At 43.7% G+C, this 26,534-nt stretch overlaps 1 protein-coding gene across 1 annotated transcript in view; it reads left to right on the top strand.

Annotated features, from left to right (window-relative positions):
- The first annotated feature begins 261 nt into the window (after window positions 1-261).
- MTR (5-methyltetrahydrofolate-homocysteine methyltransferase) overlaps window positions 262-26,534 on the top strand; it is a 93,747-nt gene continuing 67,474 nt past the window's right edge. Inside the window, exons 1-12 of the mRNA XM_006895369.1 lie at window positions 262-471; window positions 3,322-3,411; window positions 5,051-5,120; window positions 9,633-9,725; window positions 12,350-12,456; window positions 13,067-13,126; window positions 13,973-14,067; window positions 16,726-16,826; window positions 17,962-18,023; window positions 19,806-19,873; window positions 22,068-22,147; window positions 23,756-23,868. Coding sequence (XP_006895431.1) covers window positions 262-471; window positions 3,322-3,411; window positions 5,051-5,120; window positions 9,633-9,725; window positions 12,350-12,456; window positions 13,067-13,126; window positions 13,973-14,067; window positions 16,726-16,826; window positions 17,962-18,023; window positions 19,806-19,873; window positions 22,068-22,147; window positions 23,756-23,868 — 1,149 coding nt within the window. The remainder of the gene's footprint in view (window positions 472-3,321; window positions 3,412-5,050; window positions 5,121-9,632; window positions 9,726-12,349; window positions 12,457-13,066; window positions 13,127-13,972; window positions 14,068-16,725; window positions 16,827-17,961; window positions 18,024-19,805; window positions 19,874-22,067; window positions 22,148-23,755; window positions 23,869-26,534) is intronic.

Genomic DNA, 26,534 nt, shown 5'->3' with positions numbered 1-26,534 from the left:
ACTTTATTTTTTGAGTTTACAAATCATTTGCCTTTTTCATTCAATCATTCATATACATTTTTATGACATTAATTACAGTTGTTTGATGTATTCAATTACCAACTAATTACTAGTGAATAATTACTAAGTCTCCTCAAGCCCTTTTCATACATTGCCTTTCCCTTCACTCAGCTATTTATTAACGTTTCCTCCCTTCTCATGCCTGGTAAGCATCCTCCCCCGTATCCTTTTTAAAGCCAGCTGTCTTCTTTTGAAGCAGAGATGAAGAAAACGCTGCAGGATGAGATGGAAGCTGTGCTGCGGGGGAGGATCATGGTGCTGGATGGCGGGATGGGGACCATGATCCAGCGTCACCAGCTCAGTGAAGACGACTTTCGTGGCCAAGAGTTTAAAGACCACGCCAGACCCCTGAAGGGCAACAATGACATTTTAAGTATAACTCAACCTGACGTCATTTGCCAGATCCATAAGGTACAGGATTCATGGGCAGTTATCTTGTGGACCAAGGACAGAATGCTGGGCCTTGAGCTGGGGAGGATGTAGGATAAAGAGGTGATTTATTCAGACCACACAGATGGGAAACCTAATAGCATCATGGACAGTGTTGGGTGTTGGGATAACAATGTGAGAAGGATAAGATTTTCCTCTTGAGACATTTACATCATAGGGAAAAGCTCTATTCTAGTCATTCTCTGGTTGCCTAGGGCTGCTGTCACAGAGAGCCCACAGGTGGATGGCTTTAGCAAGCCGAAACCCTCTTACAGTTTAGGGGCTGGAAGACCACATTCAGGATGCTGGCTCCAGGGGAAGGACCTCGCTCTCCTCTGCATCTTTAGGCCTGTGTTTTTCAGAAACCTCAATGTGCCCTGGCCTTTCAGCTCCCCAGGGCAGGGGCCCAAGTTTTAAAGCTATTTTTTGGTGGCCCTGAAGTCCCACACTCTGGGCTGGCTTTCCTCCCTTTTTATCTCTAGTGAGAGAGAGAAAAGTTTACACACTGGGGAATTTCCCCAACAGCTGATCTGGGCTGTGGTGCAGTCCACCTCTAACCCCCTTGCAGCTCTGGTTTATCAGATCACAGGGAGTGTCCAGGTGGTATCTGGGCACTGTCCAGAGCACTGCTAGAGCACTATGTGTATATAATACTATGTACATATGTGTGTATATAATACATAGTACTGCTTGTATGATGCAGAAGAAGAATTAATGCCTTTGAGTTGTGCTGCTGGAGAAGAGTCTTGAACGTATCATGGACTGATAAAAACCAAATAGGTCTGTCTTGGAGAGGGTGAAACCAAGTTTCTCCTTGGAGGCTAGGATTTTGAAGCTCCATCTCATATACTTTGAGCATGTGGTGAGGAGGGACTGATCCTTGGAGAAGGACATCATGCTCAGAAGGGTGGAGGGACAGCACAGGAGAGGAAGGCCTGGAGTAACAGTAACTAACTAGGGCAGTGGGAGAAGGTGAGACAGTGAGACTGGCTCAGGAGAGGGAAGGAAGGGTTCAGAGCTGTTGCACATAGGGTCACTATAAGTTGGAGGTGACTCTATGGCACATAACAACAATAACAACGTGTATATTCATTACATTTCAGGGTATCATGATTTATATTTTGTTTTTCTTCTCAGTAATACTTTTGGTAAGTTTTCCATGTCACTCCTGATGATACAGGGGTTAAGACTTGACTATCACTCTGAAAATCAGAGGTTCAAGCCCACCAGCTGCTCTGTGGGAAAAAGATGCCAGAATTGGCTTGCATAAAGATCAAGCCTTGTGAACCCTCTGGGACAGGTGTACTCTACCCTGTGGGGTCACTCTGAGTTAATATTGATGTGACAGCAATGAGATTTCTTAAAGGTCATATTTAATTGCTACATAGAATGTAATAACAAAAATGGATGGATATATATTGTTGTTGTTGTTAAGTGCCATTGAGTCATAGACGACTCATAGCGACCCTATGAACGAAAGACCTGAGCACTGTTCATAGGGTTTCTGGAGGCAAGCCATTTTGGAAGTGGATGCCACTCCTGCTTCCAAGCTTGTTTTAATCTGGAAGCTCCACCAAACACTGTCCACCATTATCTCATTTGGCACATCAGTGTCACAGTGTTTAGCATCACTACAACCATGAGTTACCTTTATATATATATATATGTATATATATATATGTATATTACAGTCTATTTAAAGTAGCCATGGTGGCACAATAATTAAGTGGTTGGCTTCTAGCCTAAAGGTTTGCGCTTTGAACCAACCCAGAATCTTTATATAAGAAAAACTAGGTCCAGAAAGCCTAGAACACCCTGTGGGGCCATTCTTCTCCTCATGTGGGTTGCTCCCAATAAAACATCAGTTTGATAGCACACAACAACATAGTTTATTGGAGGTTTTTTTCCCTCTTGATGGATATTTAGGATGGTTGGGACCTATTTTGTTATAAATGTATAAATCTTAGTTTCACCTCCCAACTCTTCCTACAAACAGTATTCAGCAGCTCAGGGGGGAGGGGGCATTGCATTTTCTCAGTATTATGAAGTTAAAGGGGTTCAGATATTTCCCTGACAGCATTGTGCATTGGACTACTAACCAAAAACGTCAGGGGTTTGAATCCACAGATGGTAGTCTCTTCCAATAAAGATTTACAGCCTCAGAAACCTGTTGGAGGGTCACCATGCATCAAAGCCAGGCCATGTCCTTCCTAAAAGTCATAGCTGTCAGTAGCTGCATTGAAATGTGCAGGAGTGGAGGAGTCAAGAGATGGAGTTGACTTAGCTGTAATTGGTTGGTGTTCTTTTGGCATTTTTATCTCTGGTCCCTAATGGTGTCTGAATAAGAGTGAGAGAAGAAAAATTGATGCCTTTGAGCTCCTGTGTGGAGAAGAGCACTGAACATCCCGTGGAATGGCAAAAAAAAAAAGTCTCAGGGGGTTCAATCAGAGTGCTCTTTGGAGTCAAAGATGATAAAGCTTCTTCTCATATACTTTGAGCATGTTGCTAAGAGGTCCTATTCCTTGGAGAAGGACATGATGCTTGGAAACGTGGAGGGTTGACGAAGGAGAGGAAGACCCTTGACCAGGTGGATTGACACAGCAACTGACACAGTGGACTGTTGTGTGTCAGGAATTGTGAGGATCACGCAGGATAGAACAGGGTTCAGATCTGTTGTTTGTAGGGTTGCTGTGAGTTGTGCTCGACTCGACTGCACTTAACAACAACTAATGCTGTCTCTTGAAGTCAGTAAATAGAAGATGTTTGGTGGCGATGAGGATGAGAAAGTATGTTGCTGGGAGAGGTTACTGACACTGTTGTGCCTTCTTGCAGGAGTACTTGCTGGCCGGGGCAGATATCATTGAAACAAATACTTTCAGCAGCACCAGTATTGCCCAGGCTGATTATGGCCTCGAACACCTGGTAAGAAGTCATTTTCTCCTATCTAAGGTGTTCTTGAGCATTGGGTATATGTTGTAGCCGTCAGTGGGAAGACGTTCATGGGAAGAAGTGCATGTTAGGCTCATGCCTGGGCTGCTCTTTTCTGTCTGGCTTCTCCTCTGGGGGCCTAGTCCACGGGGAGGTGCTCCTGACTAAAAGGCTATGCTTCTCCAGAGGTTTGAATCCACCAGCGGCTTCATGGGAGGAGGAGTCTCCTCCAATGTGACTTACAGCTTTCAAAACTCACTGGAAGGTCAGTTAGGAGTCAGTTATACCTTGATGGCAACAAGTTTTGTTAGGCTTTTAAAGTTTCTTTTATGGACAAGGAGTCATCAAATAAAACAGTAATTATTACAGGGAGTCCTGGTGGCCTAGTGGAAAGTGCTGGCACCCCAAAGGCTACAAATTTACCAGTGACTGAGAGAAGGATGGGCATGCTCCTCCACGCCATTTCCAGCCTCAGAGCCCACTGGAGCGCCAGCTGAGTCGATTCTGACTTGAAAACCATGAGCTCTGTGGAGTTTGTTCTACAGTGGCTGTTGATGAAGACACAGTCACTGGCTGTGTTGCACGCAGTTCTGTGAGGCCTTTGAATGTATTTGGTGGTAGTTTTGCCCCATTTCTTACAATGCTGTGTCACCATACTCAGCTCATGTAAGATGTGAGTAATGGGGCTTCATGGTAGCTCCTGATGTTCCTCTCTTGGTATGCTGATGGTCCAGACATGTGCCTCTGTTTCCACACTTACAGTGGCTTCATGAGATCAAGTACCTCTGGGCTGCTGAGGGAAACGAAAATTGTGTTTCAGTTGCTTTTGAGTAATTTAGGACAAGAATGAACAGACTTCTATTTTATCCTAACTGTTCAGTTCCGACTTTGTAGGGTGAAAGCAGCCACAGCCAATCTGTAAATGTGGGCGTGGTTGTGTGCTAATAAGGCTTTATTCACAAGTGAGATCCCTAGCCTTTGTTTGAGGCTGTTTGGTTTCTTGATTGCTGGACTGTGAGATCTTAGAAGGGATCATGAGGCTCAGCCACTTGTTGCAGGACGTCCTGATCTGCTCTATAGAGGGACTTCAGGAAGTGCATGCACTCTTCTAAGTTGTCGACAACATCTCGTGTCTGTGTGTATGCCTACTTATTGTGGAACACGTCCATGACCCTTTATCAGATTATCAAGAATTTAGTTTACAAGCACCGGTCTGACCTCTGGACACTGAAGAGATTTGGGGCCTGGAGCTGTTTGTAGGGGTTCCTGGCCTGGGTTCCATGGGTGGGTTCAGGCTGGTACTGTGGTCCAGATCTCTTGCCTCTACAGCCATGCTCTCTCCTTTACCCCATGCCCTTCTGATTCTTGGAATATTTCATTGCATCAGTTACTGCCAGCCTTGCCAAGATGTCCTCAGATGGCCCTTTTTAGTAGCTCTGGTTTTAGCAGAAGCACCTTGGAGCAGTTTCCAGGACCCCTGCCCTTCCCTGTTGTTTTTCGAGGCTGGCACAGCCAGTATTAGCTCCTTGGCTGATGTTTTATGCAGGCCTCGTATTCATTCCCTCTGCATTTCCCCCCTGGATCATGCCAGTTGTGTAGAGGAGCCAGCTAATGTGTGTGCTTGTCGTGCTAGGCCTACCGGATGAACAGGTGCTCTGCAGCTGTGGCCAGAAAAGCCGCCGAGGAGATGACCCTGCAGACAGGTAAGGAGCCCCTTCGCCTCTGTGTGCAGGTGACCGTGGGGCTTCCTTGGCGCAGCGGAGTGTCCTGATTGTACCTCTTCTTGCGGAGCAGCTGGGCCACCACTAACAGAACCACACAACTTGCACTGGGGGTGTTTGCAGGTCACTTCTCCACGGTTTCCTGGTCAGGCAGCCCCTTCTTCTCTGAATTGTGTCCTTCGCTCTGGGTCCTGGGCTCACCGTCTGCTATGTTTACCCTGCTGAAGGCTACAGCTTGATTTTATAGCGAGGACCATGTCTCCTTGGATTTTGAGAGTTGGGCTGGTTTTCTCCTCTTGGAAGCACATTATTGGGTTGAGATAGTAGCTGTATGTTTGTCCTATTTTGACTCTGATTAGGTTGTGCCCTCTTGTCTTCTGAATCTCCCCTCCTTGCCATGGCTGACTTGTTTAGATAAAATGAATGCTGTCTTTAGAGCCTTTTCTGTGCATTCCTGATGTCCTCAGAGGCTCTACCCAGCGTGTAGACGCGTGTGGCATTGGACTTGGCCGTGACTCCCGGAAGAAACCACCTTCCTGGTGCTCTGCCAGTGGAGCACTTGACACCAGATTGTGGAGAGGCTCTGAGGGAGGAGAAAGAATGGAAGGAATACATGGAACTTCCTCCTGTGATTGGGACGTGTGAAATGACTGCCATTGGGAAAGATGGACAGCAAACCCGTTAGGAAGTTTAGACACGCGGAGTGCCAGTGAAGACACAGCAGTTTATTGGGCTCTGTATCTCAGGGAGCTCTGGTGGTGGAGTCTGTAGAGAGCCGCACTGATAACCCAAATGCTACACCTCTCTGGCTGTTCAAATCCACCAGCGGCTCTGAGGGAGAAGGATGGGCAGCCGTCTCCTGTGTGATTTACGGCTTTGGAAACCTCGTCTTTTTTTTTTTTTTATCTTTTTTTTATTTTATTATTTTTGTGTGCGTGTACCGTCAAGTCAGATCTGACTGGTACAGGAGGAGATTGTCCCTCCTTTCCCGGCAGAGCATCTGGTGGATTCGAACCGTGCGCCTCTGGGATTGTAGTTGCAGCTCCTTGCCACTAGGCCACCAGAGCTCCCCTGGAAACCTCGTCTTAATTACAAGTGGGTTCTGACTCCACAGCAATGCATTTTGAGAGTTTCTAAGAGTTTTAAATCCCTAGACATGTATTACCTTGTTACCCAACTACAGTTACAGGCCGGACAGAGGCCTGTTGATGCACAAAAGTAGACAAAGATAACGATAGGTTTTGAGGAACATAAAATCTGTCCTGGTAAGCCGTCTAAGACTTTGTTGTTAACTAAGTAGTAATCTTCTCAGTAAATAAATTGTGAACCATTTCCCAGGCTGTTGATGGTTAAAATGATGAAAGATGATTAACAGTATTTTCCCTAGCTTTTGGTAAGGTTTGTATAATAAAGGCCTCTTGTCGAGTAGGTTGAGAAGCCCACAGACATCAGCCTGCAGGAAAGATTACTGTCACCGGTGTCACAGTGATCCAGGGAACTTCCCTCTCCTGCTCACACACACCCCAGCTGCCAGCACCACCATTACTGTCATACCCCACATGTGGGACGAAGTCGGGCACAGCCCCTGTTCTGTTCTGTAGGCTCAGTAAACCACTGGAACTGCTCACAAACTGCAGATAAAGGAGTGTCTTTAATCTAAAAGACACAGTGTCTCTTTAGAAGGAACATTGATGCAAAGATAAAGGGGAGGCCTGGCCCAGGATGTGACCTTCTATGAGATCCAATGCCTCCTCTGCACCTCACCCCACTCCAGATGCCAGTGGTGTCCATCTCTCACGGCCTTTATGGCCGTGCTGTGTGGCTTTCTGAGGTTTCGAAAGCGCCAGGCCCTCAGGTGGTCTCTGGTGGTCTTGCATGGTCTGTTTTGCCCCACTCTGGCCTAGATGAGATCTAGCTCTCAGGAAGGAACCAGGACCAGAGGCCGCGTGATTTACCTCACATTTGTTCTGTACCTATGGTCACTTTCTAGAAAATGGTTGTTAAAAATGGTTATTTGATTTGCCTCATGCTTGATTTTCAGGCTTTTATAATTGTTGTATACCGTTGAGTCAGAACCAATTTATAGCTGACCCTCCAGCAGGTTTTCAGAGGCATAAAATCACATGGGAGGAGATTACCCATCTTTTCCCCATGGAGCTGCTGGTAGATTCAAACAGTGTGTCCTTGGGTTGGCAGTGCAACTCCTAACCACTAAGCTACTAGAGCTCCCTTATAATTACTGTTGTTGTGTGCCATGCAGTCGAAACCGACCCATAGCTGACCTTCCAGCAGGTTTTCAGAAGCAGTAAGTCGCTCCTGCAGAGCTGCTGGTGGATTCAAACTGTCTGCCTTTGTGATTGCAGCACAGCCTCTTAGCATTGGGCCACCAGAGCTCTCCAGGCTTCTCCTCGGTGATGAGTCTTTGGTACAGTTTGGTGCTATTGAGTTAGCTCTGCCCCATGGCAGCTCTTTGTACCACAGATGAAACCCTGCCTGGCCCTGTGCCATTTTTAGAATATCTGCTGTGCGTAAGCCCATTGTTGTTGCCATTGTGTCTGTCAGCCCACCTTGATGAGGGTCTTCTCTCATTCAGTGACTCTTCTAAGCAGGATGTCCTTCTCCAGGGCCTGAGTTCTCTGGACAACATGCTTAAAGTACGTGAGAACAAATCTCACTGTCCTTGGTTCTGTCCCTAGGGTACGCTGGCTGCACTTCCTCCAGGAGAGATGGAATTATTCTTGTGGCAATTTTTGATATATTTGATATTTTGATATATTTGATATTTGATATTCTTGACTAACATCACAATTCAAAGCCGTCCGTTTGCCTTTGGTCTTTCTTACTCATTTCCAGCTTTGACATGCATTTGAAGGAGTTAAAAATGCCATGGGTTGAACCAGATTTAGTCTTTAAACTGCCATCCTTGCTCTTTGAACTGTAGAGAGGTCCCTAGGCAGCGGATTTGCCCTTGTAGCATGTTGTCAGATTTCTTGACTGCTGCTCCTGTGGCTGTTAATGGTGGACCCAAGTACAGTGAAATCCTTGACAACTTCAGCTTTTTCTCCATTGGTCATAATGTTACTGTACTATAGTACTAGGGAACATTTCAAATATTTACTATTTCAAGAAGCCTTTTTAGAAGTTGTACTGATTTTAGAACTTTCTAGGTTTCTTAAGAACAGGTAGAGAAGTACTTTGTACAAAAGTAGCTGAGATCATAAAAAAGGATTGTTGTTGTTGTTATGTGCTGTCGAGTCGCTTGCAACTCATAGCAACCCTATGTACAAGAGCCCTGAACCCTGCTCTGTCCTGTGCCAATCTCACTGTCTCTGACACACTTACTCCCACTACCCCAATTACTGTATCCATCCATCTCATCAAGGGTCTTCCTCTCTTGCACTGTCCCTCCTTTTTCCCAAGCATGACATCCTAAGGACTGATCCCTCCTTGCAACATGTCCAAAGTATGTTAGATGAAGCTTCAGAATCCTTGCCTCCAAGGAGCATTCTGGCTTCAGTCTCTCTAGGATGAACTTGTTTGTTCTCCTAACAGTCCATGGTATATTTAACACTCTTCTCTATCATTCCTAGTCACAGCTCTCTGATGCATAGCACGCAATTGTGAAGACAATAGCCTGTACATCTGATAGTTCTCTGTTGAGGTGTTGCTCCAGTGGTTTTTGGATAATTTTCAGCAGAATCATGCTTGCATGTGATATTAATGATATCGTTCAGTAATTTCTGCACTCTGTCAGGTCACCTTTCTTTGGAATGGGAACAAATATCGATCTCTTTCCTGTCCTCCAGATTTTTTGGCTCAACTTAGTGAGCATATCAAGGGCAGTGTCTGTTTGTTGAAATATGTCAGTTGGTTTGCCATCAACTCTTGGAGCCTTGTTTTTTGCCATTTTTTTTCAGAGCAACTTGAATTTTCTCCTTCATCACCACAGACTCTTGCCCATACCTTATTTCATGAAATTCTTCTGTGTCAGCCAATTCCTTCTGGTACAGTGACTCTGTGTACTCTTTCCATCTTCTTTTAATGCTTCTTGGATCATTTAACACTCTACCTGAAACACTACCCAAAGGATTACTTAGTCAAATTCTTTGTGTGAGAATTCAGTTTTTCCAGATGGCTTAATACTAAATGTATGCAGATCCTTGCATTCTGTAGTTTTCCAAGTGAGATCTTGGGTAATACCCATGATCAAAAGTATTTTATTTTAAAATCTACATATTGTTCCACTAAGGGGGATAAAATGTACACGTGTGCTCCTTTAAGTTCAGGAGAGGTCATATTTTGTTGTCAACTAAATTAAGAAAAAAAAAATTGAGGCTTTTAGAAATTCTTGGATTTCAGAGCTGCCTGTGGACATGGGATTGTAGGGATGTTGACATGAGACTGTGTATTGGGGAAAACCTTAGAAATTACTGGTATATAACAAAAATGTTTGAATTCTTGAGAGACTCAATACTCCTTTTTCTTTTCCTTAAGGAATTAAGAGGTTTGTGGCAGGAGCTCTGGGTCCAACAAATAAAACCCTCTCTGTGTCTCCTTCTGTGGAACGACCAGATTATAGGAACATCAGTAAGTATTCATCATATATAATCATTGACCTGTGTATCAGCTTTCTCTTCTATAAAACAGGAACAATGATAGTCTCTGCCTCAGAATTACTATGAGCCAATCTACGTAATGTAGTGCTTAAATAAAACCTTAGTTATTATTGGAATTTACTTTCAGATGTATAGAATATTATACTAGTACTTCCTTATCTCTGTGGCATTGAATCCAGTTTGTTTTAAACTGATAGGCTTAGAAAGGAGAGGGAATACCAGCACTCAATTTATTGTAGAAAATCCCGTCAATTATATGAGTAAATAGAATACCTTGTATAGTTTACTTGAATCAGTTCAGACGGTATTAAAGACATTTTAGAAGACTCCACCTAACAAAAACACAGTATACTTTCTTCTTCAGTATACATGGAGCATTCTCCAGACTAAGCCCTGTTAGGGTACAGAGCAAGTCACAATAAATAAAAAAATATAGATATAGCATAAAGCATCTTCTTAGATCCCAATGCTATAAAATAGAAACTAGCAACAGGAAGATAAAGGGGAAGAGTCAAATATGTGGAAATTAAATAGCCACCCATTTGAACAGTGCTGAGAAATGGAAGAAGTTGTAAACAAAATTTAAAGAAATCCTGAAACAGACACCAGGCTTCATTTCAGCCTCATTCACTTGCTGTTACTGCTGTCGTGCTGGGCACCTCTCTCTGCCTTAGGCTGCAGTTGCAGTCACAGTTGCAGCCGCTCGGGCTGGCCTATGAAGCCTTCTGCATTCCCTCACAGTCCCCAGCTACACTGCAACTGTCCAGGCAGTTTGCCACTATACCTATAGGTCTCATGAGACAGAAGTTTGATGCTCCCTGGGTGACATATTTCAACAGGCCAAACATCAGTGCTTGGGAGTTGTGGAAAGGGATGAGCATAGCTTGATGTGGTTTCGGAACTCAAAATCATTGATGCTTCTTTCCAGGCATGCACGTGGTTAAATGATTTTGCTAGTGCGGTCCACTTCCTAGAGGTTGTTAAGGATAAATCAGGACCTTAGAAGGAAATCTTCCTGTATGTCATCCAGGAATTTAGCCCAGCTTTAAATGGATTGGGAATCTCTGCTCCAGAGGAACTGGACCTTGACAAAGTATAAAGTCTTACAAGCGTGCTTCCCAAGGATTTATTGATATTGATACTTGATTGTAAACAGTGCCTGGAAATACTGATGATAACATCATACTTTGTTTCAACAAGTGTTTTTGGGGTTTTTTAATTGAATACTAAACCATGTGATGGTAACTTAGATCTTAATAGATGGGAAGCAGGTTTGAATTGAAGAAAAAAAAAATTCCTGACACAAATGAGAATGGAAACATGACGTACAAAAATCTTTGGGGCACAACAAAAGCAGTTCTTAGAGGTCATTTTACAGAATAGGTGCACACATCAAAAAAGAAGAATGAAAATCAACATCATAGCATTTCCAACAATTGGAAAAAGAGCAGTAAGCAAGTCTTGCTGACTCCAGAAGAAAGGGAGAAATGATGATCAGTGCAAAAATAAATGAAACACAAAACAGAGAAACAAAGAATCAACAAGACTGCAAGTTGCTTCTTGGATAGGTTATTAAAATTGACATGAACCTGGCAGATCATGTCAGCCAATTTGAAAGCCTGGAGGAAATAGATGAGCTTTTAGAAACGTGCCGACTAAACCAGTGCCGACAGAGGTAGGACAATTGAACAGATCATCATGAAAGAAGAAATTGAGCAGGTCATAATAAAACTCCTGACCATAATAAGTCTTGGCCCAGACACCTTCACTGGTAAATTCTGTTTAAACATTCAAAGAAGAGTTGAATGCAGTTGTACTCAGAACTCTTTAAGAGTGTAGATAAAGCCAGAATACTCCCATCATGTAAACATGACTGATATCAAAGCCAGACAAAGACACCACTCAAAGAAAATGACAGCCCTACATCCACCAGGAACACAGACCCAAAGAACCTTACCATTGGAATCCAGTATTGTATCAAAACAATCATATATCATGATTGTGTGGAATACATGCCACATGTACAGGGATAAAGCTCCATCTCACATACTTTGGGTATTTTTGCTAGGAGAGGCTATTCCTTGGAAAGGTGGAGGGTGAAGGAGAGGAAGCCCTCTGCCACATGGATTGACACAAGTGACCGCCTCAGTGGGCTCACGTGTGTCAGAGATTGTGAGGTTGGCACTGGATAGGATAGGGTTCAGGTCTCTTGTTCATAGGGTCGCTATGGGTCATACTTGATGGCACTCACAACAACAGCAACAATATACAGGGATGGTTCAACATTAGAAAAGCACCACATAAGTAGAACGAAGGTTAAGAACTACATGATCTTAGATCTTAGACCATCATCTCAGCTCTGTGGCTTGACTTTTGGCTAACCATTTGGTCCTGGAAGGTGACCAGTAACACTAGAGGGGCCCTCCTTAGAATATGCAATCATGGAAAATCTGAAGAGCAGGGTTTGCCCGAGGATAAAACCCAGAAAGTGTAACAGTAGAGCTGGCTTCTACTGTGCCTTTTAGTGACAAAGTTCACATACTCGGGGTCCACTCAGAGAGCAGCTATGACTGCTGGGTATGATTTATATTACAGCCTTCGATGAGCTGGTTGATGCATACCAAGAACAGGCCAGAGGACTTCTAGATGGTGGCGTTGATGTCATGCTGATTGAAACGATTTTTGATACAGCCAATGCTAAGGTGAGTCAGGGGAGGCCAGTGGGCAGGGCTAAGGTGGATTTGGTGATGTATACCTTAATATAGCGAGAAGACAAAGAAGTATAAAGTTTCTGTATTTATTTCATGTTAGTCTTGAATATTTTTAACTGGGGGTGGTGAAATAAGGAAAACATAATAAAACCTGCCTGAGCAGCCCCGAGTAACAATGGGGTTTGTATTTTGCACAGGCCTATCACAGTGCCCACTCTTCTTTGCATTGCCACAACACTGATTTGTTAGACCTGTCATATATGCATGTGGCTTTGGAAGACATGGATAATCTTCTCGACTTTTGAGAGAAGAAGACTAGATAGCCCTTCATCTCTTGAGAGAGGGAATGCATTAGATGAGCTACCTCATCTCATAGATGAGCCACCAGGCAGGGTCTCTCTTGTTTAAACACTCACCTTGTTAAACTTGAGAAGGGGATCACGGGGCTGTGGGCTATAGGAAAGATAAGCCACTTCTCACCAAAAGGTTGATGTGGCCCTTGTCTGAAGAAGGCTCCAGAAAGGGCTCGTCTGACCAGACAGTTAGACTGACCTTGGACACAATCTCTTAGAAATAAGGTCACTCTCTTTTTCCCTGACAGGCAGCCTTGTTTGCACTCCAGAAACTCTTTGAAGACATGTATGCTCCCCGGCCTATCTTTGTGAGTTCTAAAATGTTTCCTTTTAGAAAAATGAATGTTGTTTTTTAGTACTATTGTCATTTTGAGGGCATCCTGCCCCACTTTGTGTGGGAGATGTGTTAATAATAACCACTGGGGCTCACATCAGCTTCCTAGGATCATCTCCCTCCCCACCAGTTCTAGACCCATGGCATGCTAAGCCCTGGAAGCTATGTCCAGAAGATGAACCTAGAAGATAGACAGTTAGAGAAGCCCAGCTCCATCTTGTCCACCGGAGGCACGCTGCCTCATTAGGCTCAAGGACAGGCAGAGCGAAGACACCACACTGCCAGCTAGCTTACTAAGTCAGTGATTTGGTGCCATCAGCTCAGTCATTACAGAAGCAGATGAGAGGTTGATGAGAAGAGGATGGAGTCTTAACAAGGCTGTGAGATGAACTGGGTGTTCGGCCATTGCTCTTGCCTCAGTGAATCACCCTGTTCTCTGTTTCTGTGCCTTGCTGACCTCCTGGCCCCAGGTGACTGCATATATCTGTCCTCACCATAAGGAACTTTGTCAGCATGGTGGTTATGTGCTTGGCTGCTAACTCAAGAGGTCAGCAGTTCAAACCCACCATCTAAGCCATTGGAGAAAGACGAGACCATCTGCCTCTGTAACGATCAGTGTCAGAATCCCTGTGGGGCAGTTCTCCTCTTTCTTGTAAGAGTGGGAATCTTGACAACCACAGGTTTACTGTGCCCTGACCATTGTAAGATGTGCTGCCCTTGACTTTGAGTTGAACAGCTTTCTTCCTTGTAGGAACAAAAAAATTCAGCTTGCTGACCTTCACTTGTCTCTGTGACACTGTCTTTGACTTTGTTAACTTAGATTTCAGGGACAATTGTTGACAAGAGTGGGCGAACGCTTTCTGGACAGACGGGGGAGGCATTTGTCATCAGCGTGTCGCACGCCAACCCCCTGTGGTGAGTGTCCTTTTCTCGACTAAGTTTCCTTTTGGAAGGTCTTTTCTCATACCTGAAAAATAGGAATGGAGTCCGTGAGTGGTGCAAGTGTTCCACTCGGAGCTGAAAGGTGGGTGGTTCAGACCTACCCGGTGATGCCTGAGAAGGTAGACCGGTAATCGGCTTCCAGAGGGTCGTAGCTCTAAGAACTGGTTCCTCGCCAAACATGTAAGCTCACTGTGAGGCAGAATAACTTGATTTTAGTTAAGAGCTAATACCCTGTTCCAAAAGGCCAGAGATTGGAACATGCCAGCCACTCTCAGGAGAGGAGACGCCTGCAAGAAAGACTGACAGCCTTGAAATCCTGTGGGACAGCTCTGCTTTGTAAGGTTGCTGGGAGCTGGCATCTACCGGACAGCCATGGGGTTAATGGTTGAACAGCTTAATGCTTCATGGCTTGAAGGTGGGCTGTTTTTCAGTGGCCTGTGAGGAGATTGCTACCACATACTTCCAGTATACCATTTCCAGGCCTTTACTTTACTTAGCCTTTTCCTTAAAGGCTAAGAGGACCACTGCCTAAGTGGATCATTGTAAAAAATAGTGTTTTATTGTGTTTTTGACTCAGCTTCTGGTTCAGCGGTTTCTGTACAGTTGTTCTGTGGAATTAATGACATTCTTTGCAGTGAGTGAATATCCTCATTGTTCTATTTCTTGAGTGGGATGCTTTGAAGCACTTAGAGTGTTCCTGTACTAAAGCTGTTACTAGTCATTCCTGTTTGCTGGAACATGTGGCTCTGTCTGTCCCCAGTGCCACCTCCTCCCCTGCATTTGTGGGCCAACCAGATGTAGTCTACCTTCGGGTAAAGCCAGAATGCTGTAGCCCAGGTTTTTATCTGAAGAAGGAATAATTTTTAAAAATTCTACTCTAAAAGATTTCCATTTTCTCCCCCTGCTACTCCCCCCTCCCCGTTTTTTATCAGAATGTTTTCAATTACATACATGGCAAAGTGGAAGCTCTAGGAGGGAGTGCCGTTTTCGTTCTGTGCATTTTGCTTCACTGCCTCTTCCATCAGCGCCCCACCAGGGAAACCTTGCCTCTCCAGCCTGGATCAGTGTCTTTTTCTCAGAGCTCTTTTGCTGGCTCCTGTAAGAGTGTGTGCCGTAAACTAACACTGGTGGTGGTTCGGTGCCACCGAGTCGACTGTGACTCATAGCGCCCCTGTCAACAGCAGCACAACTTTGCCCTCGCCCTTTCCTGTGCCGTCCTCGCCATCTCTGATGCATGAGCCTATTGCAGCCTCTACGTCAGCCCATCTTGCTGAGACTTTTCCTTCCTTTTTCCGACTCTCTACTCCTCACAGTATGGTATGGTAGTGGACATTTATTGAGAGTTTTCTAAATGATAGTCCTAGTCGAAGCCTTTGAATTCTAACACTACCTGGAGTGAAAGGGAATATTGGCTTAAAATTATTAAAGATGTGCATCTAGGTTGTATCTTTCCTGTTTAGTCTTTGTGCCGAGAAAAATCACATGAGAAGCTGGGCTGTCTAAAGAGGAATGCGGCTTCACATTTGGAGAAAGACTCATCTTCAACTTGTGTTATGTCTGCGACGCAGCCTTGCTTGCTGTAAGTGAGGACTTGATGTTGCTATAGAAGTTAAGATAATTCAGCCTTCAGTATGAATTGCATCTCAACATACAGAAAACAAAAAGTTTTGCCACTGGACCAGTAGGCAATGTCATGATAGAGAAAGGATTGAGGCTGTCAGTGACTTCATCTTACTTGGATCCACAGTCAAAACACTTTCTACCAGCAGTCAGTCAGGAAATCAGGTCACGTATTGCATTGGGAAAGTCTGTAGTTAGAGACCTCTCCAAATTATTGAGGAGCAGTGATGTCAGTTTGAGGACTAAGATGTGCCTGATTTAGGCCTTGGTCTTTTCAATTATTTGCTATGCGTCTGAGTCCTTGACAATGAATATGAATGACAGAAGAACTGATGCCTTTGAGCTGTGGTGTTTGGAAAAAAAAAAGCTGAATATTTTGTGGACTACCAGAAGAACAGAAAACCTTTCTTGGAGAAAGTACAGCCAGAGTGCTCCTTGGCAGCAAAATTGATGAAGCTTTGTCTCACATACTTTGGGCATGTTGCTAGTAGAGGTTGTTTTTTAGAAAGGGACACAATGTTTGGAAGGTGGAGGAACAAAAGTTAAAAGAGAGGAAAACCCCTAACCACGTGTGTTGACTTAGTGATTGTGACAGTGGGATCAAGTGCGTCAGAGATGGTAAGGATCACACAGGATATAGGACAGCGTTCAGATCCGTTGTTCGTAGGGCCACTGTGAGTTGTACTTGACTTGATGACACCTAACAGCCATATGCCCTAGAAGACAGTTTTTCTAGGAGAAATGCATTAGTAAGTTATAATATAAGGTGCAGTGTTATTCAGAAATAGGAATAAAAATTTCGCACAGAATAGAGTTAAAACACAAATAAGATTTTTCTCGGCAAAGAAATACTAGAGAGAAGCCCAAAGCTGAGGGCTGCTGTGGGCTGGAAATGACTCAGCAGCAGCAACTTTGTCTTTGGATTTAAGAGTATTGCTTGTTTTATGGTATCTTAAGTAGATAAATATGCGGAATGAAATAAAATGCTTTTAATACCTTTTTTTTTCCTAGCATTGGATTAAACTGTGCCTTGGGAGCAGCAGAAATGAGACCTTTTATTGAAACAATTGGGAAGTGCACCACAGCTTATGTGCTGTGTTACCCCAATGCAGGTACGTATTCCTGAGGATACCTCTGTGAAGGACCCGTGGAAAGAGGTGGTAACTGGGATGAGGTATTTAATTTTTGTGTCTTGGTGAATAGGTGACATTCAGTGAGTGGACATTTTGTAAATGGTGTTTAGTACTAGTGTTTCCCTCTAGTTGAAGAAATAGTTGAACCCAGCCTCAGAATTGGACAGCACTTCAGGAAATCCCATGGAGCCATGTGACTGACCAGACCTTGGCTTAGCCAAAGAGATGAGTACAAAGCAGCAGCAAGGGAGCCAGATTGTCCTTACCATTGTACTGGCACAGGAGCTGAAGGAAATTCCTGTGTGGTGTTAAATTTTCCTCATCTCTGACAGCGAAGACATCTGCTTTACTACATAGAGAGATTCCTGAGATATTCTTAATGTTGTCCATCTGGATTCACTCTGCTTAGCTCATCGTTGAGCTAAGAAATCATTTCATAGTCTTCTTTCTCTAAATATTTGCATTTGAGTGCATCATCAATTTTCTTTCTCACCAAGTAAAATAATGGGAAGGCGATGATAGTGAAGGGAAGTGGATAGTCATGGCTGGGAGGGGATTGGTGTTTTTTGGTTTGTCTTAATAGTTCAGAGTGCTTGGATATCCCCTCTCCTACTAGGGGTCCGGGAAGACCTTCCTGTGTGGAAAGGAAGGTGCTTGAGGAACTCTTTCCCCATATCATCATCATCTTCATCTTAAATCATTTTATTAACAGACACCTAGTTGACCTTCCAGGTCATAAGTCTTATGGGAAGAGACTGCCCATCCTCTGACAGAGCAGCGGGCAGATTCGAACTGCCTACCTTTGGGTTGACAGTGCAACTCTGTAACGCTTGGCCATCAGGGCTCCCCTACACCAGATAGTAGAAACTCTTTAAAACCTTTCTTGGTATGTATTGTTTATTGTTGGTTGTTGTTTTTTTTTTTTAAATTTGTGTATGGCATTTGTGTTTACTGTATAAATATTGAGCATTTTTAAATTTAGTTTTGTAAGTAAGTGAATATAGAATAATAAATTAATATTTTTTTTCTAATTTGTAAACTGAAGTCTATGCAGACATGGAGTTTGTTCGTTGAGGTGGTTTCTGATAATGTGATGTGTCACGTCCTCTGTTAGGTCTCCCCAACACCTTCGGCGACTATGATGAGACTCCTCACATGATGGCCGCACACCTGAAGGTAGGGAAGCCTTAAGAGGCACCGAATGGATTTTCAGGGCTAGGACACTTAGATGCAGAATTCACTCCCAAAGGGTCCTTGGTGCATTTAAACCAAACAAAAGGGGAGCTGTTCGAATTTGCCTGGTGATGGCTGTTGTGGAGCTTTCTGCTCTCCTCTTACTGGCACTGGCTGCTGTTGAGAAATTCCTGATGGGGTCCAACCTGAAGTGCCTGGAGCTGGCTCTGCTTTGAGACCGCCCTTCTTCATGAGTCCTCTCCGCAGAGTGCTGGCGGCAGGTCCTGCATGTTGCTCATGGCCACCTGCTCATGCCCACGGACCGCTGCAGCTTTGCATCTACATCATCAGACTGAACTCCTCACACCCCATCTTTACTGTATTTTACTGTGCCGCGTTCTTGGATTTTTATCAGTTGACTTCCTGACATTTTTTACTCAGGTCTTAACGATTTCAGCATGCTTTAGGTATGTGATTTTTCAAAACCCCGACTTTGAGTCCCCTGACTTTTTCTTGGTGACTCTGTCTTTTCCTTGCCAGCCTGTGGTGACACTCTTCACCTGAACCCTCAGCGTGCTCCTCTACCACGTATAACCTTGAGCACTTGGAATGTGGGTCGTGTGACCAAGACTTGAGTTTTTAATATTTAAAAATTTTATTTCATTTATATTCCAACTTGGAAATGGATTCATTTTATTTATTATTTGATACTGCGTTTGCCAGCACATACTCATTTAGCTTAGCTTAAGGAGGGAAAAGTGAAAAATCTAATCAGATTCAAACTCAGCACTGTTGAGTCAGTTCTGAGTCCAGGGATCCCCCATCTGATCCCAAGACTGTGGTTATTTATTGGGAGGAGACTGCCCATCCTTCCCCCAAGGGGCTAATGCTGGGTGTGAAGGTCCACAGACTCGAGCCTTTGGGCTAACAGAGCACCTTACTCCACATTACACTAGCACTTCTCTAATCTGATCAGATGGAAGGTGGGTTATCTGTTGGATGGTTACATTCGCATTTCGACTCCACCAGCTGCACTGTGAGAGAGCAGTGAGGCTGTTTCCTTCCATTAAAATCCGTAGGAAACTGATGGGGCATCACTGTGAGTCAGAGTCAAGTCCGCAGCGGTAGGTTTTGGATTGGTGGTAGTTAGGTGCCATCAAGTCGAGTGTGACTCATAGTGACCCTGTAGGACATTGGTGGAACTACCCCTTCACGTTTGTTGTTGTCAGGTGCCATCAAGTTGATTACATAGAACCCTTTCCCATCCTGTGCCATCATCATCTCTGGCACGCTTGAGCCATTTGCTGCAGTCACTGTGCCAGTCCATCTCATTGGGAGTCTTGCTCTGTTTTGCTGACTCCACCTTGCCAAGCATGAAGTTCCTCTCCAGGGAGCAGCTTCTCCTGGCAACATGCCTGAAGAATGGGAGACGAAGTTTTACCATCCTTGCCTCCAAGGAGCACTCTGGCTGCACATTCTGTTTATTCTTTTGGCAGTCCACGGGATATTCAGTACTCTTTTCCAATACCGCAGCTCAAATGCGTCGGTTCCTCTGGCATCCTTATCATTTGGTTTTGGTTATATTTAAATTAGTACAAAGAACTCCACAGTTTCTGAACTAATCCTCTGCTTTTAACCTAAGTTGCAGAGCATATGTGAGCTGTCTATCGCGGTTCTCTTCATGTGAGCCCAATAATTCAGGAAAAGTTGCTCTTTTCCACGCTGAATTGCTGAATGGGGGTTTAGAATTGAGACAGACTCTGAAATACCTGTTTTTAAATGTAGGACTTTGCGATGGATGGCCTGGTCAATATAGTTGGTGGATGCTGTGGGACCACGCCAGATCACATCAGGTAGTATCACTCGGAAATGTTTTGACTGCATTGAGAAAAATCCCTGAAATAAATGTAGATTAGACAATTGAACTTCATGTACCTAGCATTTAGTTTGCATAATTTCTTTTAGCCTTCCAACTTTTTCATGGAGTATTTTAAATCAAGTGTATAAAATACAGTTATAGTGTTTTAATGCTCGCGGGGAAGAAGCTCATATTTCTTGAGGAGAGATGCATGCTTCTGGTAGATGCTCCCAGGGAAGGTAAACCCAGTGATTTCACGGGTACTGGAGTCAAGGGAAGTGACCTTGATTTACTGGCACATATGGCTTCATCTATGTGTTTGCACCATTGTTTGAAGAAATCATGTGCCTCGTGAGAGGGTGGACATTCAGTGGAATAGGCAATATTTGAGGAGGGTTGGTGTTTTTCTTCCCCTTAGGTGACTGTTGGTTATATCCCTCTTCTATCTGTAAAAAAATGGAGTAGTGAATTGCCCTATATTTTACTGCCTTTAACTTCTGAGATTCTTAATAAATGTAATTAAAGTAATATTTCCTAAAAGATATTTGGAAGCTGTTCCTAGGTGAATATAGCGTATGTTTGGATCCCCGCTGGTCTTTGTTCTTTTTTAAAAAAAGTTATTATTATTAATTTTAATGAAAACTTAGAGATTTTGGATTTCTATTCATTCATTGTTGCACTTTTCTCCCTGCCCACCCCTCCCCTCCAGTTTGTTCTTCTCTTTGAAAAGTAAAAGTGAAATTTTTTCCTTGTTATACAATTCCTTCCCCCCCAAGTCCACTCCACTATGCAGCCTTCGTTATATCCCTTTTAAACAGTTCTTATGATCATTTCCTCCTTTTAAATTCTTTAAAAAAGAATGAATTTTAAAATGTCTGTTTATGCATTTACATGTGTGTGCATGTATATGTAGATTTTGTGGGCGCTCTGGTGACGTAGTCTGTAGGGAGTTGTACTGCTAATCCAAAGGCCGTGCCTCTGCCAGTTTGAATCTGGCTCTGTGGGAGGAAGATGGGCAGTTTCCTTCCCTGCAGTTTACAGCCTCAGAAAACCCATTGGAGGGTCAGCTCTGACTCAACGGCAATAGGCTTGAGAGGTTTTTAAAAATAATTCATATATATGCATGTTTACATTGACACACATGAGTAACAACTTGGTTTAGGGGTATGGAATTGTGCTGTCAACACAAAGGTATACTGTTCTAATCTACTAGCTGCTTGATAGGAGAAAGATGGACAATCTCTTCCTGTGCAGCTTTAGGGAACTCTAGTGGTAAGAAGCTGCCCTGCAATCCTGAAGGCATACAGTTTAACTCCACTAGGCTGCCCCATGGGAGAAAATGGGCATTCTCCTCCTGTTCAATTAACTGCCTCTGTAAACTTACCTGAGGGTTGGTTCCAACTAGACAATACTCAACAACAACAGTAACACACACATACACACAGACTTTTTAAATTTTGACATTCATCACCCTAGTTTAGGGGCAACAAAGCAAGCAGTTATTACTGGCCCTGATATATTTAGTAGCTAGATTTTTCTAGTTTGTCAAAGAAGTAATTGATTAAAGTTGGTATAGTTGAGGAAGCATATGAGTGACTAAACAAAACCAATTTCTAGGAACACTTGTTTTAAAATTCAGTGCTGTGTTCCAGATGCCTCTCCCTCTTCTCTTTGTTACTTTTAGTTTAGAAAAAACTGCAGGACTTAGAGAATTTAACTTCTCCTACTGCTGACCTCTCTCTGTTCCTGCTCCTTCCTCCAACCTGAAGTCTTGCACCCCTCTCTTTGTGTTGTTGGATAAGAAGCAACAAATACATATTTCATGTATGTTATCTGAAATTGCCCTTTGACAGAGTAAAGGGCATTGTTGGGTTTTGGAAAGGAGGAACCGGTTTGCTGTTTGCATTTTGCAAACCTTTGCTTATCTCTTAAATTCACATCTGTGAGTGTAAAAATTAATACATTTCACAGCAGACTGGGTAACCATAAAATTAAAGTATGTACAGTAATTTCTGCATTACTGAGCAAACAAGAAGCCATGTTTATAACTGCACATTTGGAAGCAAGTATATAATTATGTATATTATTGTGTTAAACAGAAAGTTTTATAGCTGGAAATTTTAACGAAATTGATTTTCTGCTGTGCTAATGGATAGAGTTGTGTTTTTGTTTTTTTTTCTTTCAATTAGGCAAATTGCTGAAGTTGTGAAAAATTGTAAGCCCAGGGTTCCACCAGTCACTGTTTTTGATGGGCATATGTTGCTATCTGGTAAGTCATGAAGACAGGATTTTTATGATTTCAGAAGCCATATATTAGATGTATTTAAGATATTTATTCCAAGTTTTAATGATCCTGTGCCAAGAAGACATTTGTTTTTCTTTGTCTTTGACATGAATCCTAATAAAGATGCCTTAGTTTTTCCTGGTGGGAGGAGCAGGTCTCAGCTGGTGTCCTCGGTGAGACGTGGAGTCTAGGTGGCCTTGTCTCCATGTGGACGGCTTTGTTAGACACAGATTCATTCTCTTCATGTAAGGATGAAACGTCCTCCCTCTTCTGTTTAAATTTCATGTGTTATATCAACTTGCTTTAAAGTTCAGATTTTTTAAATAGATTTTTTTTTTAAAATAGATTTTGAGAGTGGCATCAAATAAGCTCTTTTCAATGGTTCCATTACCAATTACAAACTTGGGAGAAATGTGGTTTTTATATTAGATCATTCACATTCACGGGAGATCAGGAGCTGTGGTTTAGGAATGTCACTTGGGATCTCTTCAGCATTTGGATGTTGCTGTTCTTGCTCCCCTCTGCCTCCTGTGAGCCCCAGCGTCTCATTAAGGAAAAGGCCAGCCTGCTGTGGCATATTGCCAGTGGAGAGGGAAACCTTGGAAAGTGGAGACCTTTTCCGTCTTAGAGCACATGGCCTGGGCTAGCCTTATAATTAGAATAAGATTTTAAAATAGTAATAGAGTTTATTTTACAGAATTTACTGTTGAATAAAAATATTTATAATTTTTCTCCCCCTCATTTTGTTTCTTCCAAAACCGAAGCTTTGGCAAAGGGCTCAGAGCTGTTTTCTTTCTTATCAGCCATGACCGACAGCTGGTGCTTGTTCTGTATTTGTCCCTATTGCTTGGTTTCGTTTTCAAAGAGTTTTATGAAGTAGGTGCTTTTACAAGCTCGGAGAGGCTGAAGGAACCAGCCAGGTGGAGCCTGGACCCCAGTGTTGGCTCTTCTCAAAGCCTGACTGTGTATGGCCAGACTGCCTTGCCTAATATTTTACATTTAATGAGTAAAGTTAAAATATATGAGGAACTTACCTGGCACATGGATTTCATGAAATCCTGAGTGACTTGCTGAGTGTCAGCTCACTGTGATCAGAACCGCCACAGTAACACCTGTTCTCAAGTTCAAGTCTAGTTCTCTTTGACCTTCTTCAGCCTTACACATATGGCCAGCTGGTCTGGGTTCGTCCCCTGTCCATCAACGACATGAGGTAGATGAGAAACACTCTGTGGGATGCAATGAATTAATACCTTTTGGCGTAACTAATATGAGAGGAAAGCTGTAGATCAATCCTGTTTTAAGTCTGAATTTCCTCGTTTATGCCTCATAGACTATTAAATGTATTTTCTCTTTGCATCTCAGAGGTGGTAGGATTCAGTCCTGTAGAGAAACGTGCAAAATGAAATCCCAAAGTATCTTTTTTTAGAGTTCTGGTTGTACAGATAAGAGCATCCAAAGCCTTCGACTACCGTTTGAGCATCTGAGGAACAGGCAGTGATTTTGGGTTGTCACGTTCGTTCTCAGGAAAACATTTCTGTCTCATGTCATCCATATGCATCTTCAGAAATTGTTCAAAATGCTTTTCCTTTTAAGGTCTAGAGCCCTTCAGAATTGGACCTTATACCAACTTTGTTAACATTGGAGAACGCTGTAACGTGGCAGGATCAAGGAAGTTTGCTAAACTCATCATGGCAGGAAACTATGAAGTGAGCATCGTGATAAGGGCCCCTGTGTTCTCTGCAGTGCCTTTGGGTAGACAGCCGTGGGCCAGCGAAGCCAGCAAGCGCTGTTGGCAGCGCCGCGGGGAGGGGTGAGGAGAATGGGAAAGTGGGGCCATCATGGGGTGGGCACAAGCCAGCGGAGCTGCTGTGTCGGGATTTCCCAGAAAACACAGCTTTAGCTCCGCACCTGGGAACAGATGGAGGGGGCCATGTTTAGCAATGCCTTTTAATTGTGAGTTAAGCTTACACATTTGAGAATATCCTTCATTTTAGCATTGCACAAATCCTTTCAAGGGTAAGAAAAGCCAAGAAAATTGACAGTTCTCTTGTAGTTGATGGTATTGACGAACTCATGAGTTGTAGGCTAGAATAAGCAAGCAAAAACCAGCAACTCATGCTTTAGAAGGTCCTTTGAGCCCCTCAGCTCTAGTGTTTATAAGCTCAGTCACTCTGAAGGAACTGAGGATGGATGGTGCCCAGGCATGAGTTAGCGTTTCTTCTGAGGCAAACATGAAGTTAAAGGTGGAGAAATTGAATCTAGACTTTAATAGTATCTGTGATGCCTTACTATGTGTCAGAGAGCTGGACAATCACTAGGGATGATAGAGAATTGATGCCTTTGAGTTGTGGTGCTGGAGAAGAGTCTTGGATATACCATGGACTGCTAGGAAAAGTGTGAAACCAGGCTGCTCCTTGGAGGAAAGGACTCTGAAGATTCGTCTGACATACTTTGGACATGACACAAGGAGAGATCAGTCCTTGGAGAGGAACATCATTTTTGGGAGGGTGGAGGGACAGCACAGGAGAGGAAGACCCTCTGTGAGATGGATTGATTCAGTAAATGGTGCAGTGAGGATAGGTGTGTCAGAGACAATAAAGTTGGCAAAGGATAGAGCAGGGTTTAGGGCTCGCTGTGAGTCACAAGCGACAATAACATGAGATCTTCACATTGGGCACCCTTTAAGTTTCTACACCATTGAGGAGTTAGGTCATCTAGACATACCGTACTACAGCAGATTTGTTTTAGTCAGGAACAAAATCTCCATTTATCATCTGTGCAGACTCACAGCGTCTGTGGAGGTGTGTCGTCCTCCTCATTCTTCCTGTCATCAGAACCCGTGATGTTTGCAGAACCCGATCATTTTCTTTGCAGTCCTTGTCCTGCTGCTGCCCAGTGCCACCGTGCACATCCGTCCTGGTGCCCACCGTTCACACCTGTGTGAGGTGGGCCTCAGCCGACAGGAAGAAGCCCATGCTCCTTAGCCCATCATTTGGCTCTCTGCTTAGGCAACAAGTTGTCCTCCCATTAACCTACTTTATGAATAGGAAATTCTGGAAGATTCCTGTCCCTTCACAGTTGTTCTTGGGTGTCAGCAAGTCCATGGCAATCGTGGTGACCCCACGTGACAGAGTAGAGCTGTCCTATGTGTGTTTTGTGGTTTGTTTTTGCTGTATTCTCTGGAGGAGCAGATTGCTAGATCTTTCTCCCACAGAGGTGCTGTCTGACTTCCATTTTACAAACTTTAGGCTCATAGCTGAGCATTTAACCATGGGTCCACCAAGAACCCGGCATAGTTGTAGAACCTTCTTCAGTGTGTACAGCATTTTCCACCTCTACTTTGATTTTTTAAGATTGTTGTGTGCTTTTCTTTTCAGTTCTAAGATTGCATGGATCTGACAGTAAATCAGTAGATATTTTAGCTAGAAGTAAACAGGTGGGACTAATATAACAACCCTAAGCCCACTGGGTCAATTCTGACCGATGGTGACCCTCCATTGGGTTTCTCTGATACTACTTTCTCCCCAGGGACCAAGAAGTGACTTCTAACTACTGACCTTTTGATTAGCACCCCAGCATGCATCGAACTGCACCACCAGGGCTCCTAGGAAATAGTCGTATGTACCATTCACTGAGTGGGAGAAAGATGGGCCGTCTCCTCCTGTGTGATTGTTGCCTCTGAAAACCCTCTGGAGGGTCTGCTGTGGGTCTGTTCTAATTCAGTAGTATATTCGTTCATTGAAGTCTTCCCATACACCAGACGCTGTGCAGAATGCTTTGCCTCATTACTCTTGTAATTGTCCCTTGAGGTAGGGGTGTGACATTCTCATGTACTTTTGCACAGCAAGGATGGGGTGGAAGGTGAGTTTAACAAACCCAGGCCCTTATCCATGCCGCCCTCTCTGCCTGGTATAAACAGTGGGAAGAGGGCGTTGATGGGCAGGGGACCGGTAGGAATAACTTGGTAAGTTCTCATTTTCTGTAACTTGGGGATTCCTGAGGCTCAAGGGAAAGAACCACTTTGAAAGCTGTTTGCATCTGGCTTGTTGGGCAGCTGTAAACAAGTCACTCGTCTGAGCCAGTATGGCGAGGAGGGCAGGCTCCAAGGTTCCTGCTAGTGAGACAGGCCAGGTGTTGGATCTCCACTCTTGAGTTCAGCTTCTGCTGAATCACCTCCTCTCGGTTCCCTGCATTCTCCCCTCCCTCCAGTGCACCCCATCTGGTTTTCTTCCTTTCAGTCCACAGAGCCCTTTGCTTTTCCTTTTATTTTTTTCTCTTTTTTTAAAAAAATTAATTTAGTTTGTTTATTTTTCATTTCAATGAACATCTACAGAGATTTTGGAATTCCATTCATTCATTGTTGCACCCTTCT

Source organism: Elephantulus edwardii, unplaced genomic scaffold (genome assembly GCF_000299155.1).
Source record: "Elephantulus edwardii isolate Elephantulus edwardi_28Jun2011 unplaced genomic scaffold, EleEdw1.0 scaffold00166, whole genome shotgun sequence".
Taxonomy (NCBI): Eukaryota; Metazoa; Chordata; class Mammalia; order Macroscelidea; family Macroscelididae; genus Elephantulus; species Elephantulus edwardii.
The sequence above is the reverse complement of the archived record's forward strand: the minus strand, read 5'-3'. Positions and strand labels throughout refer to the sequence as shown.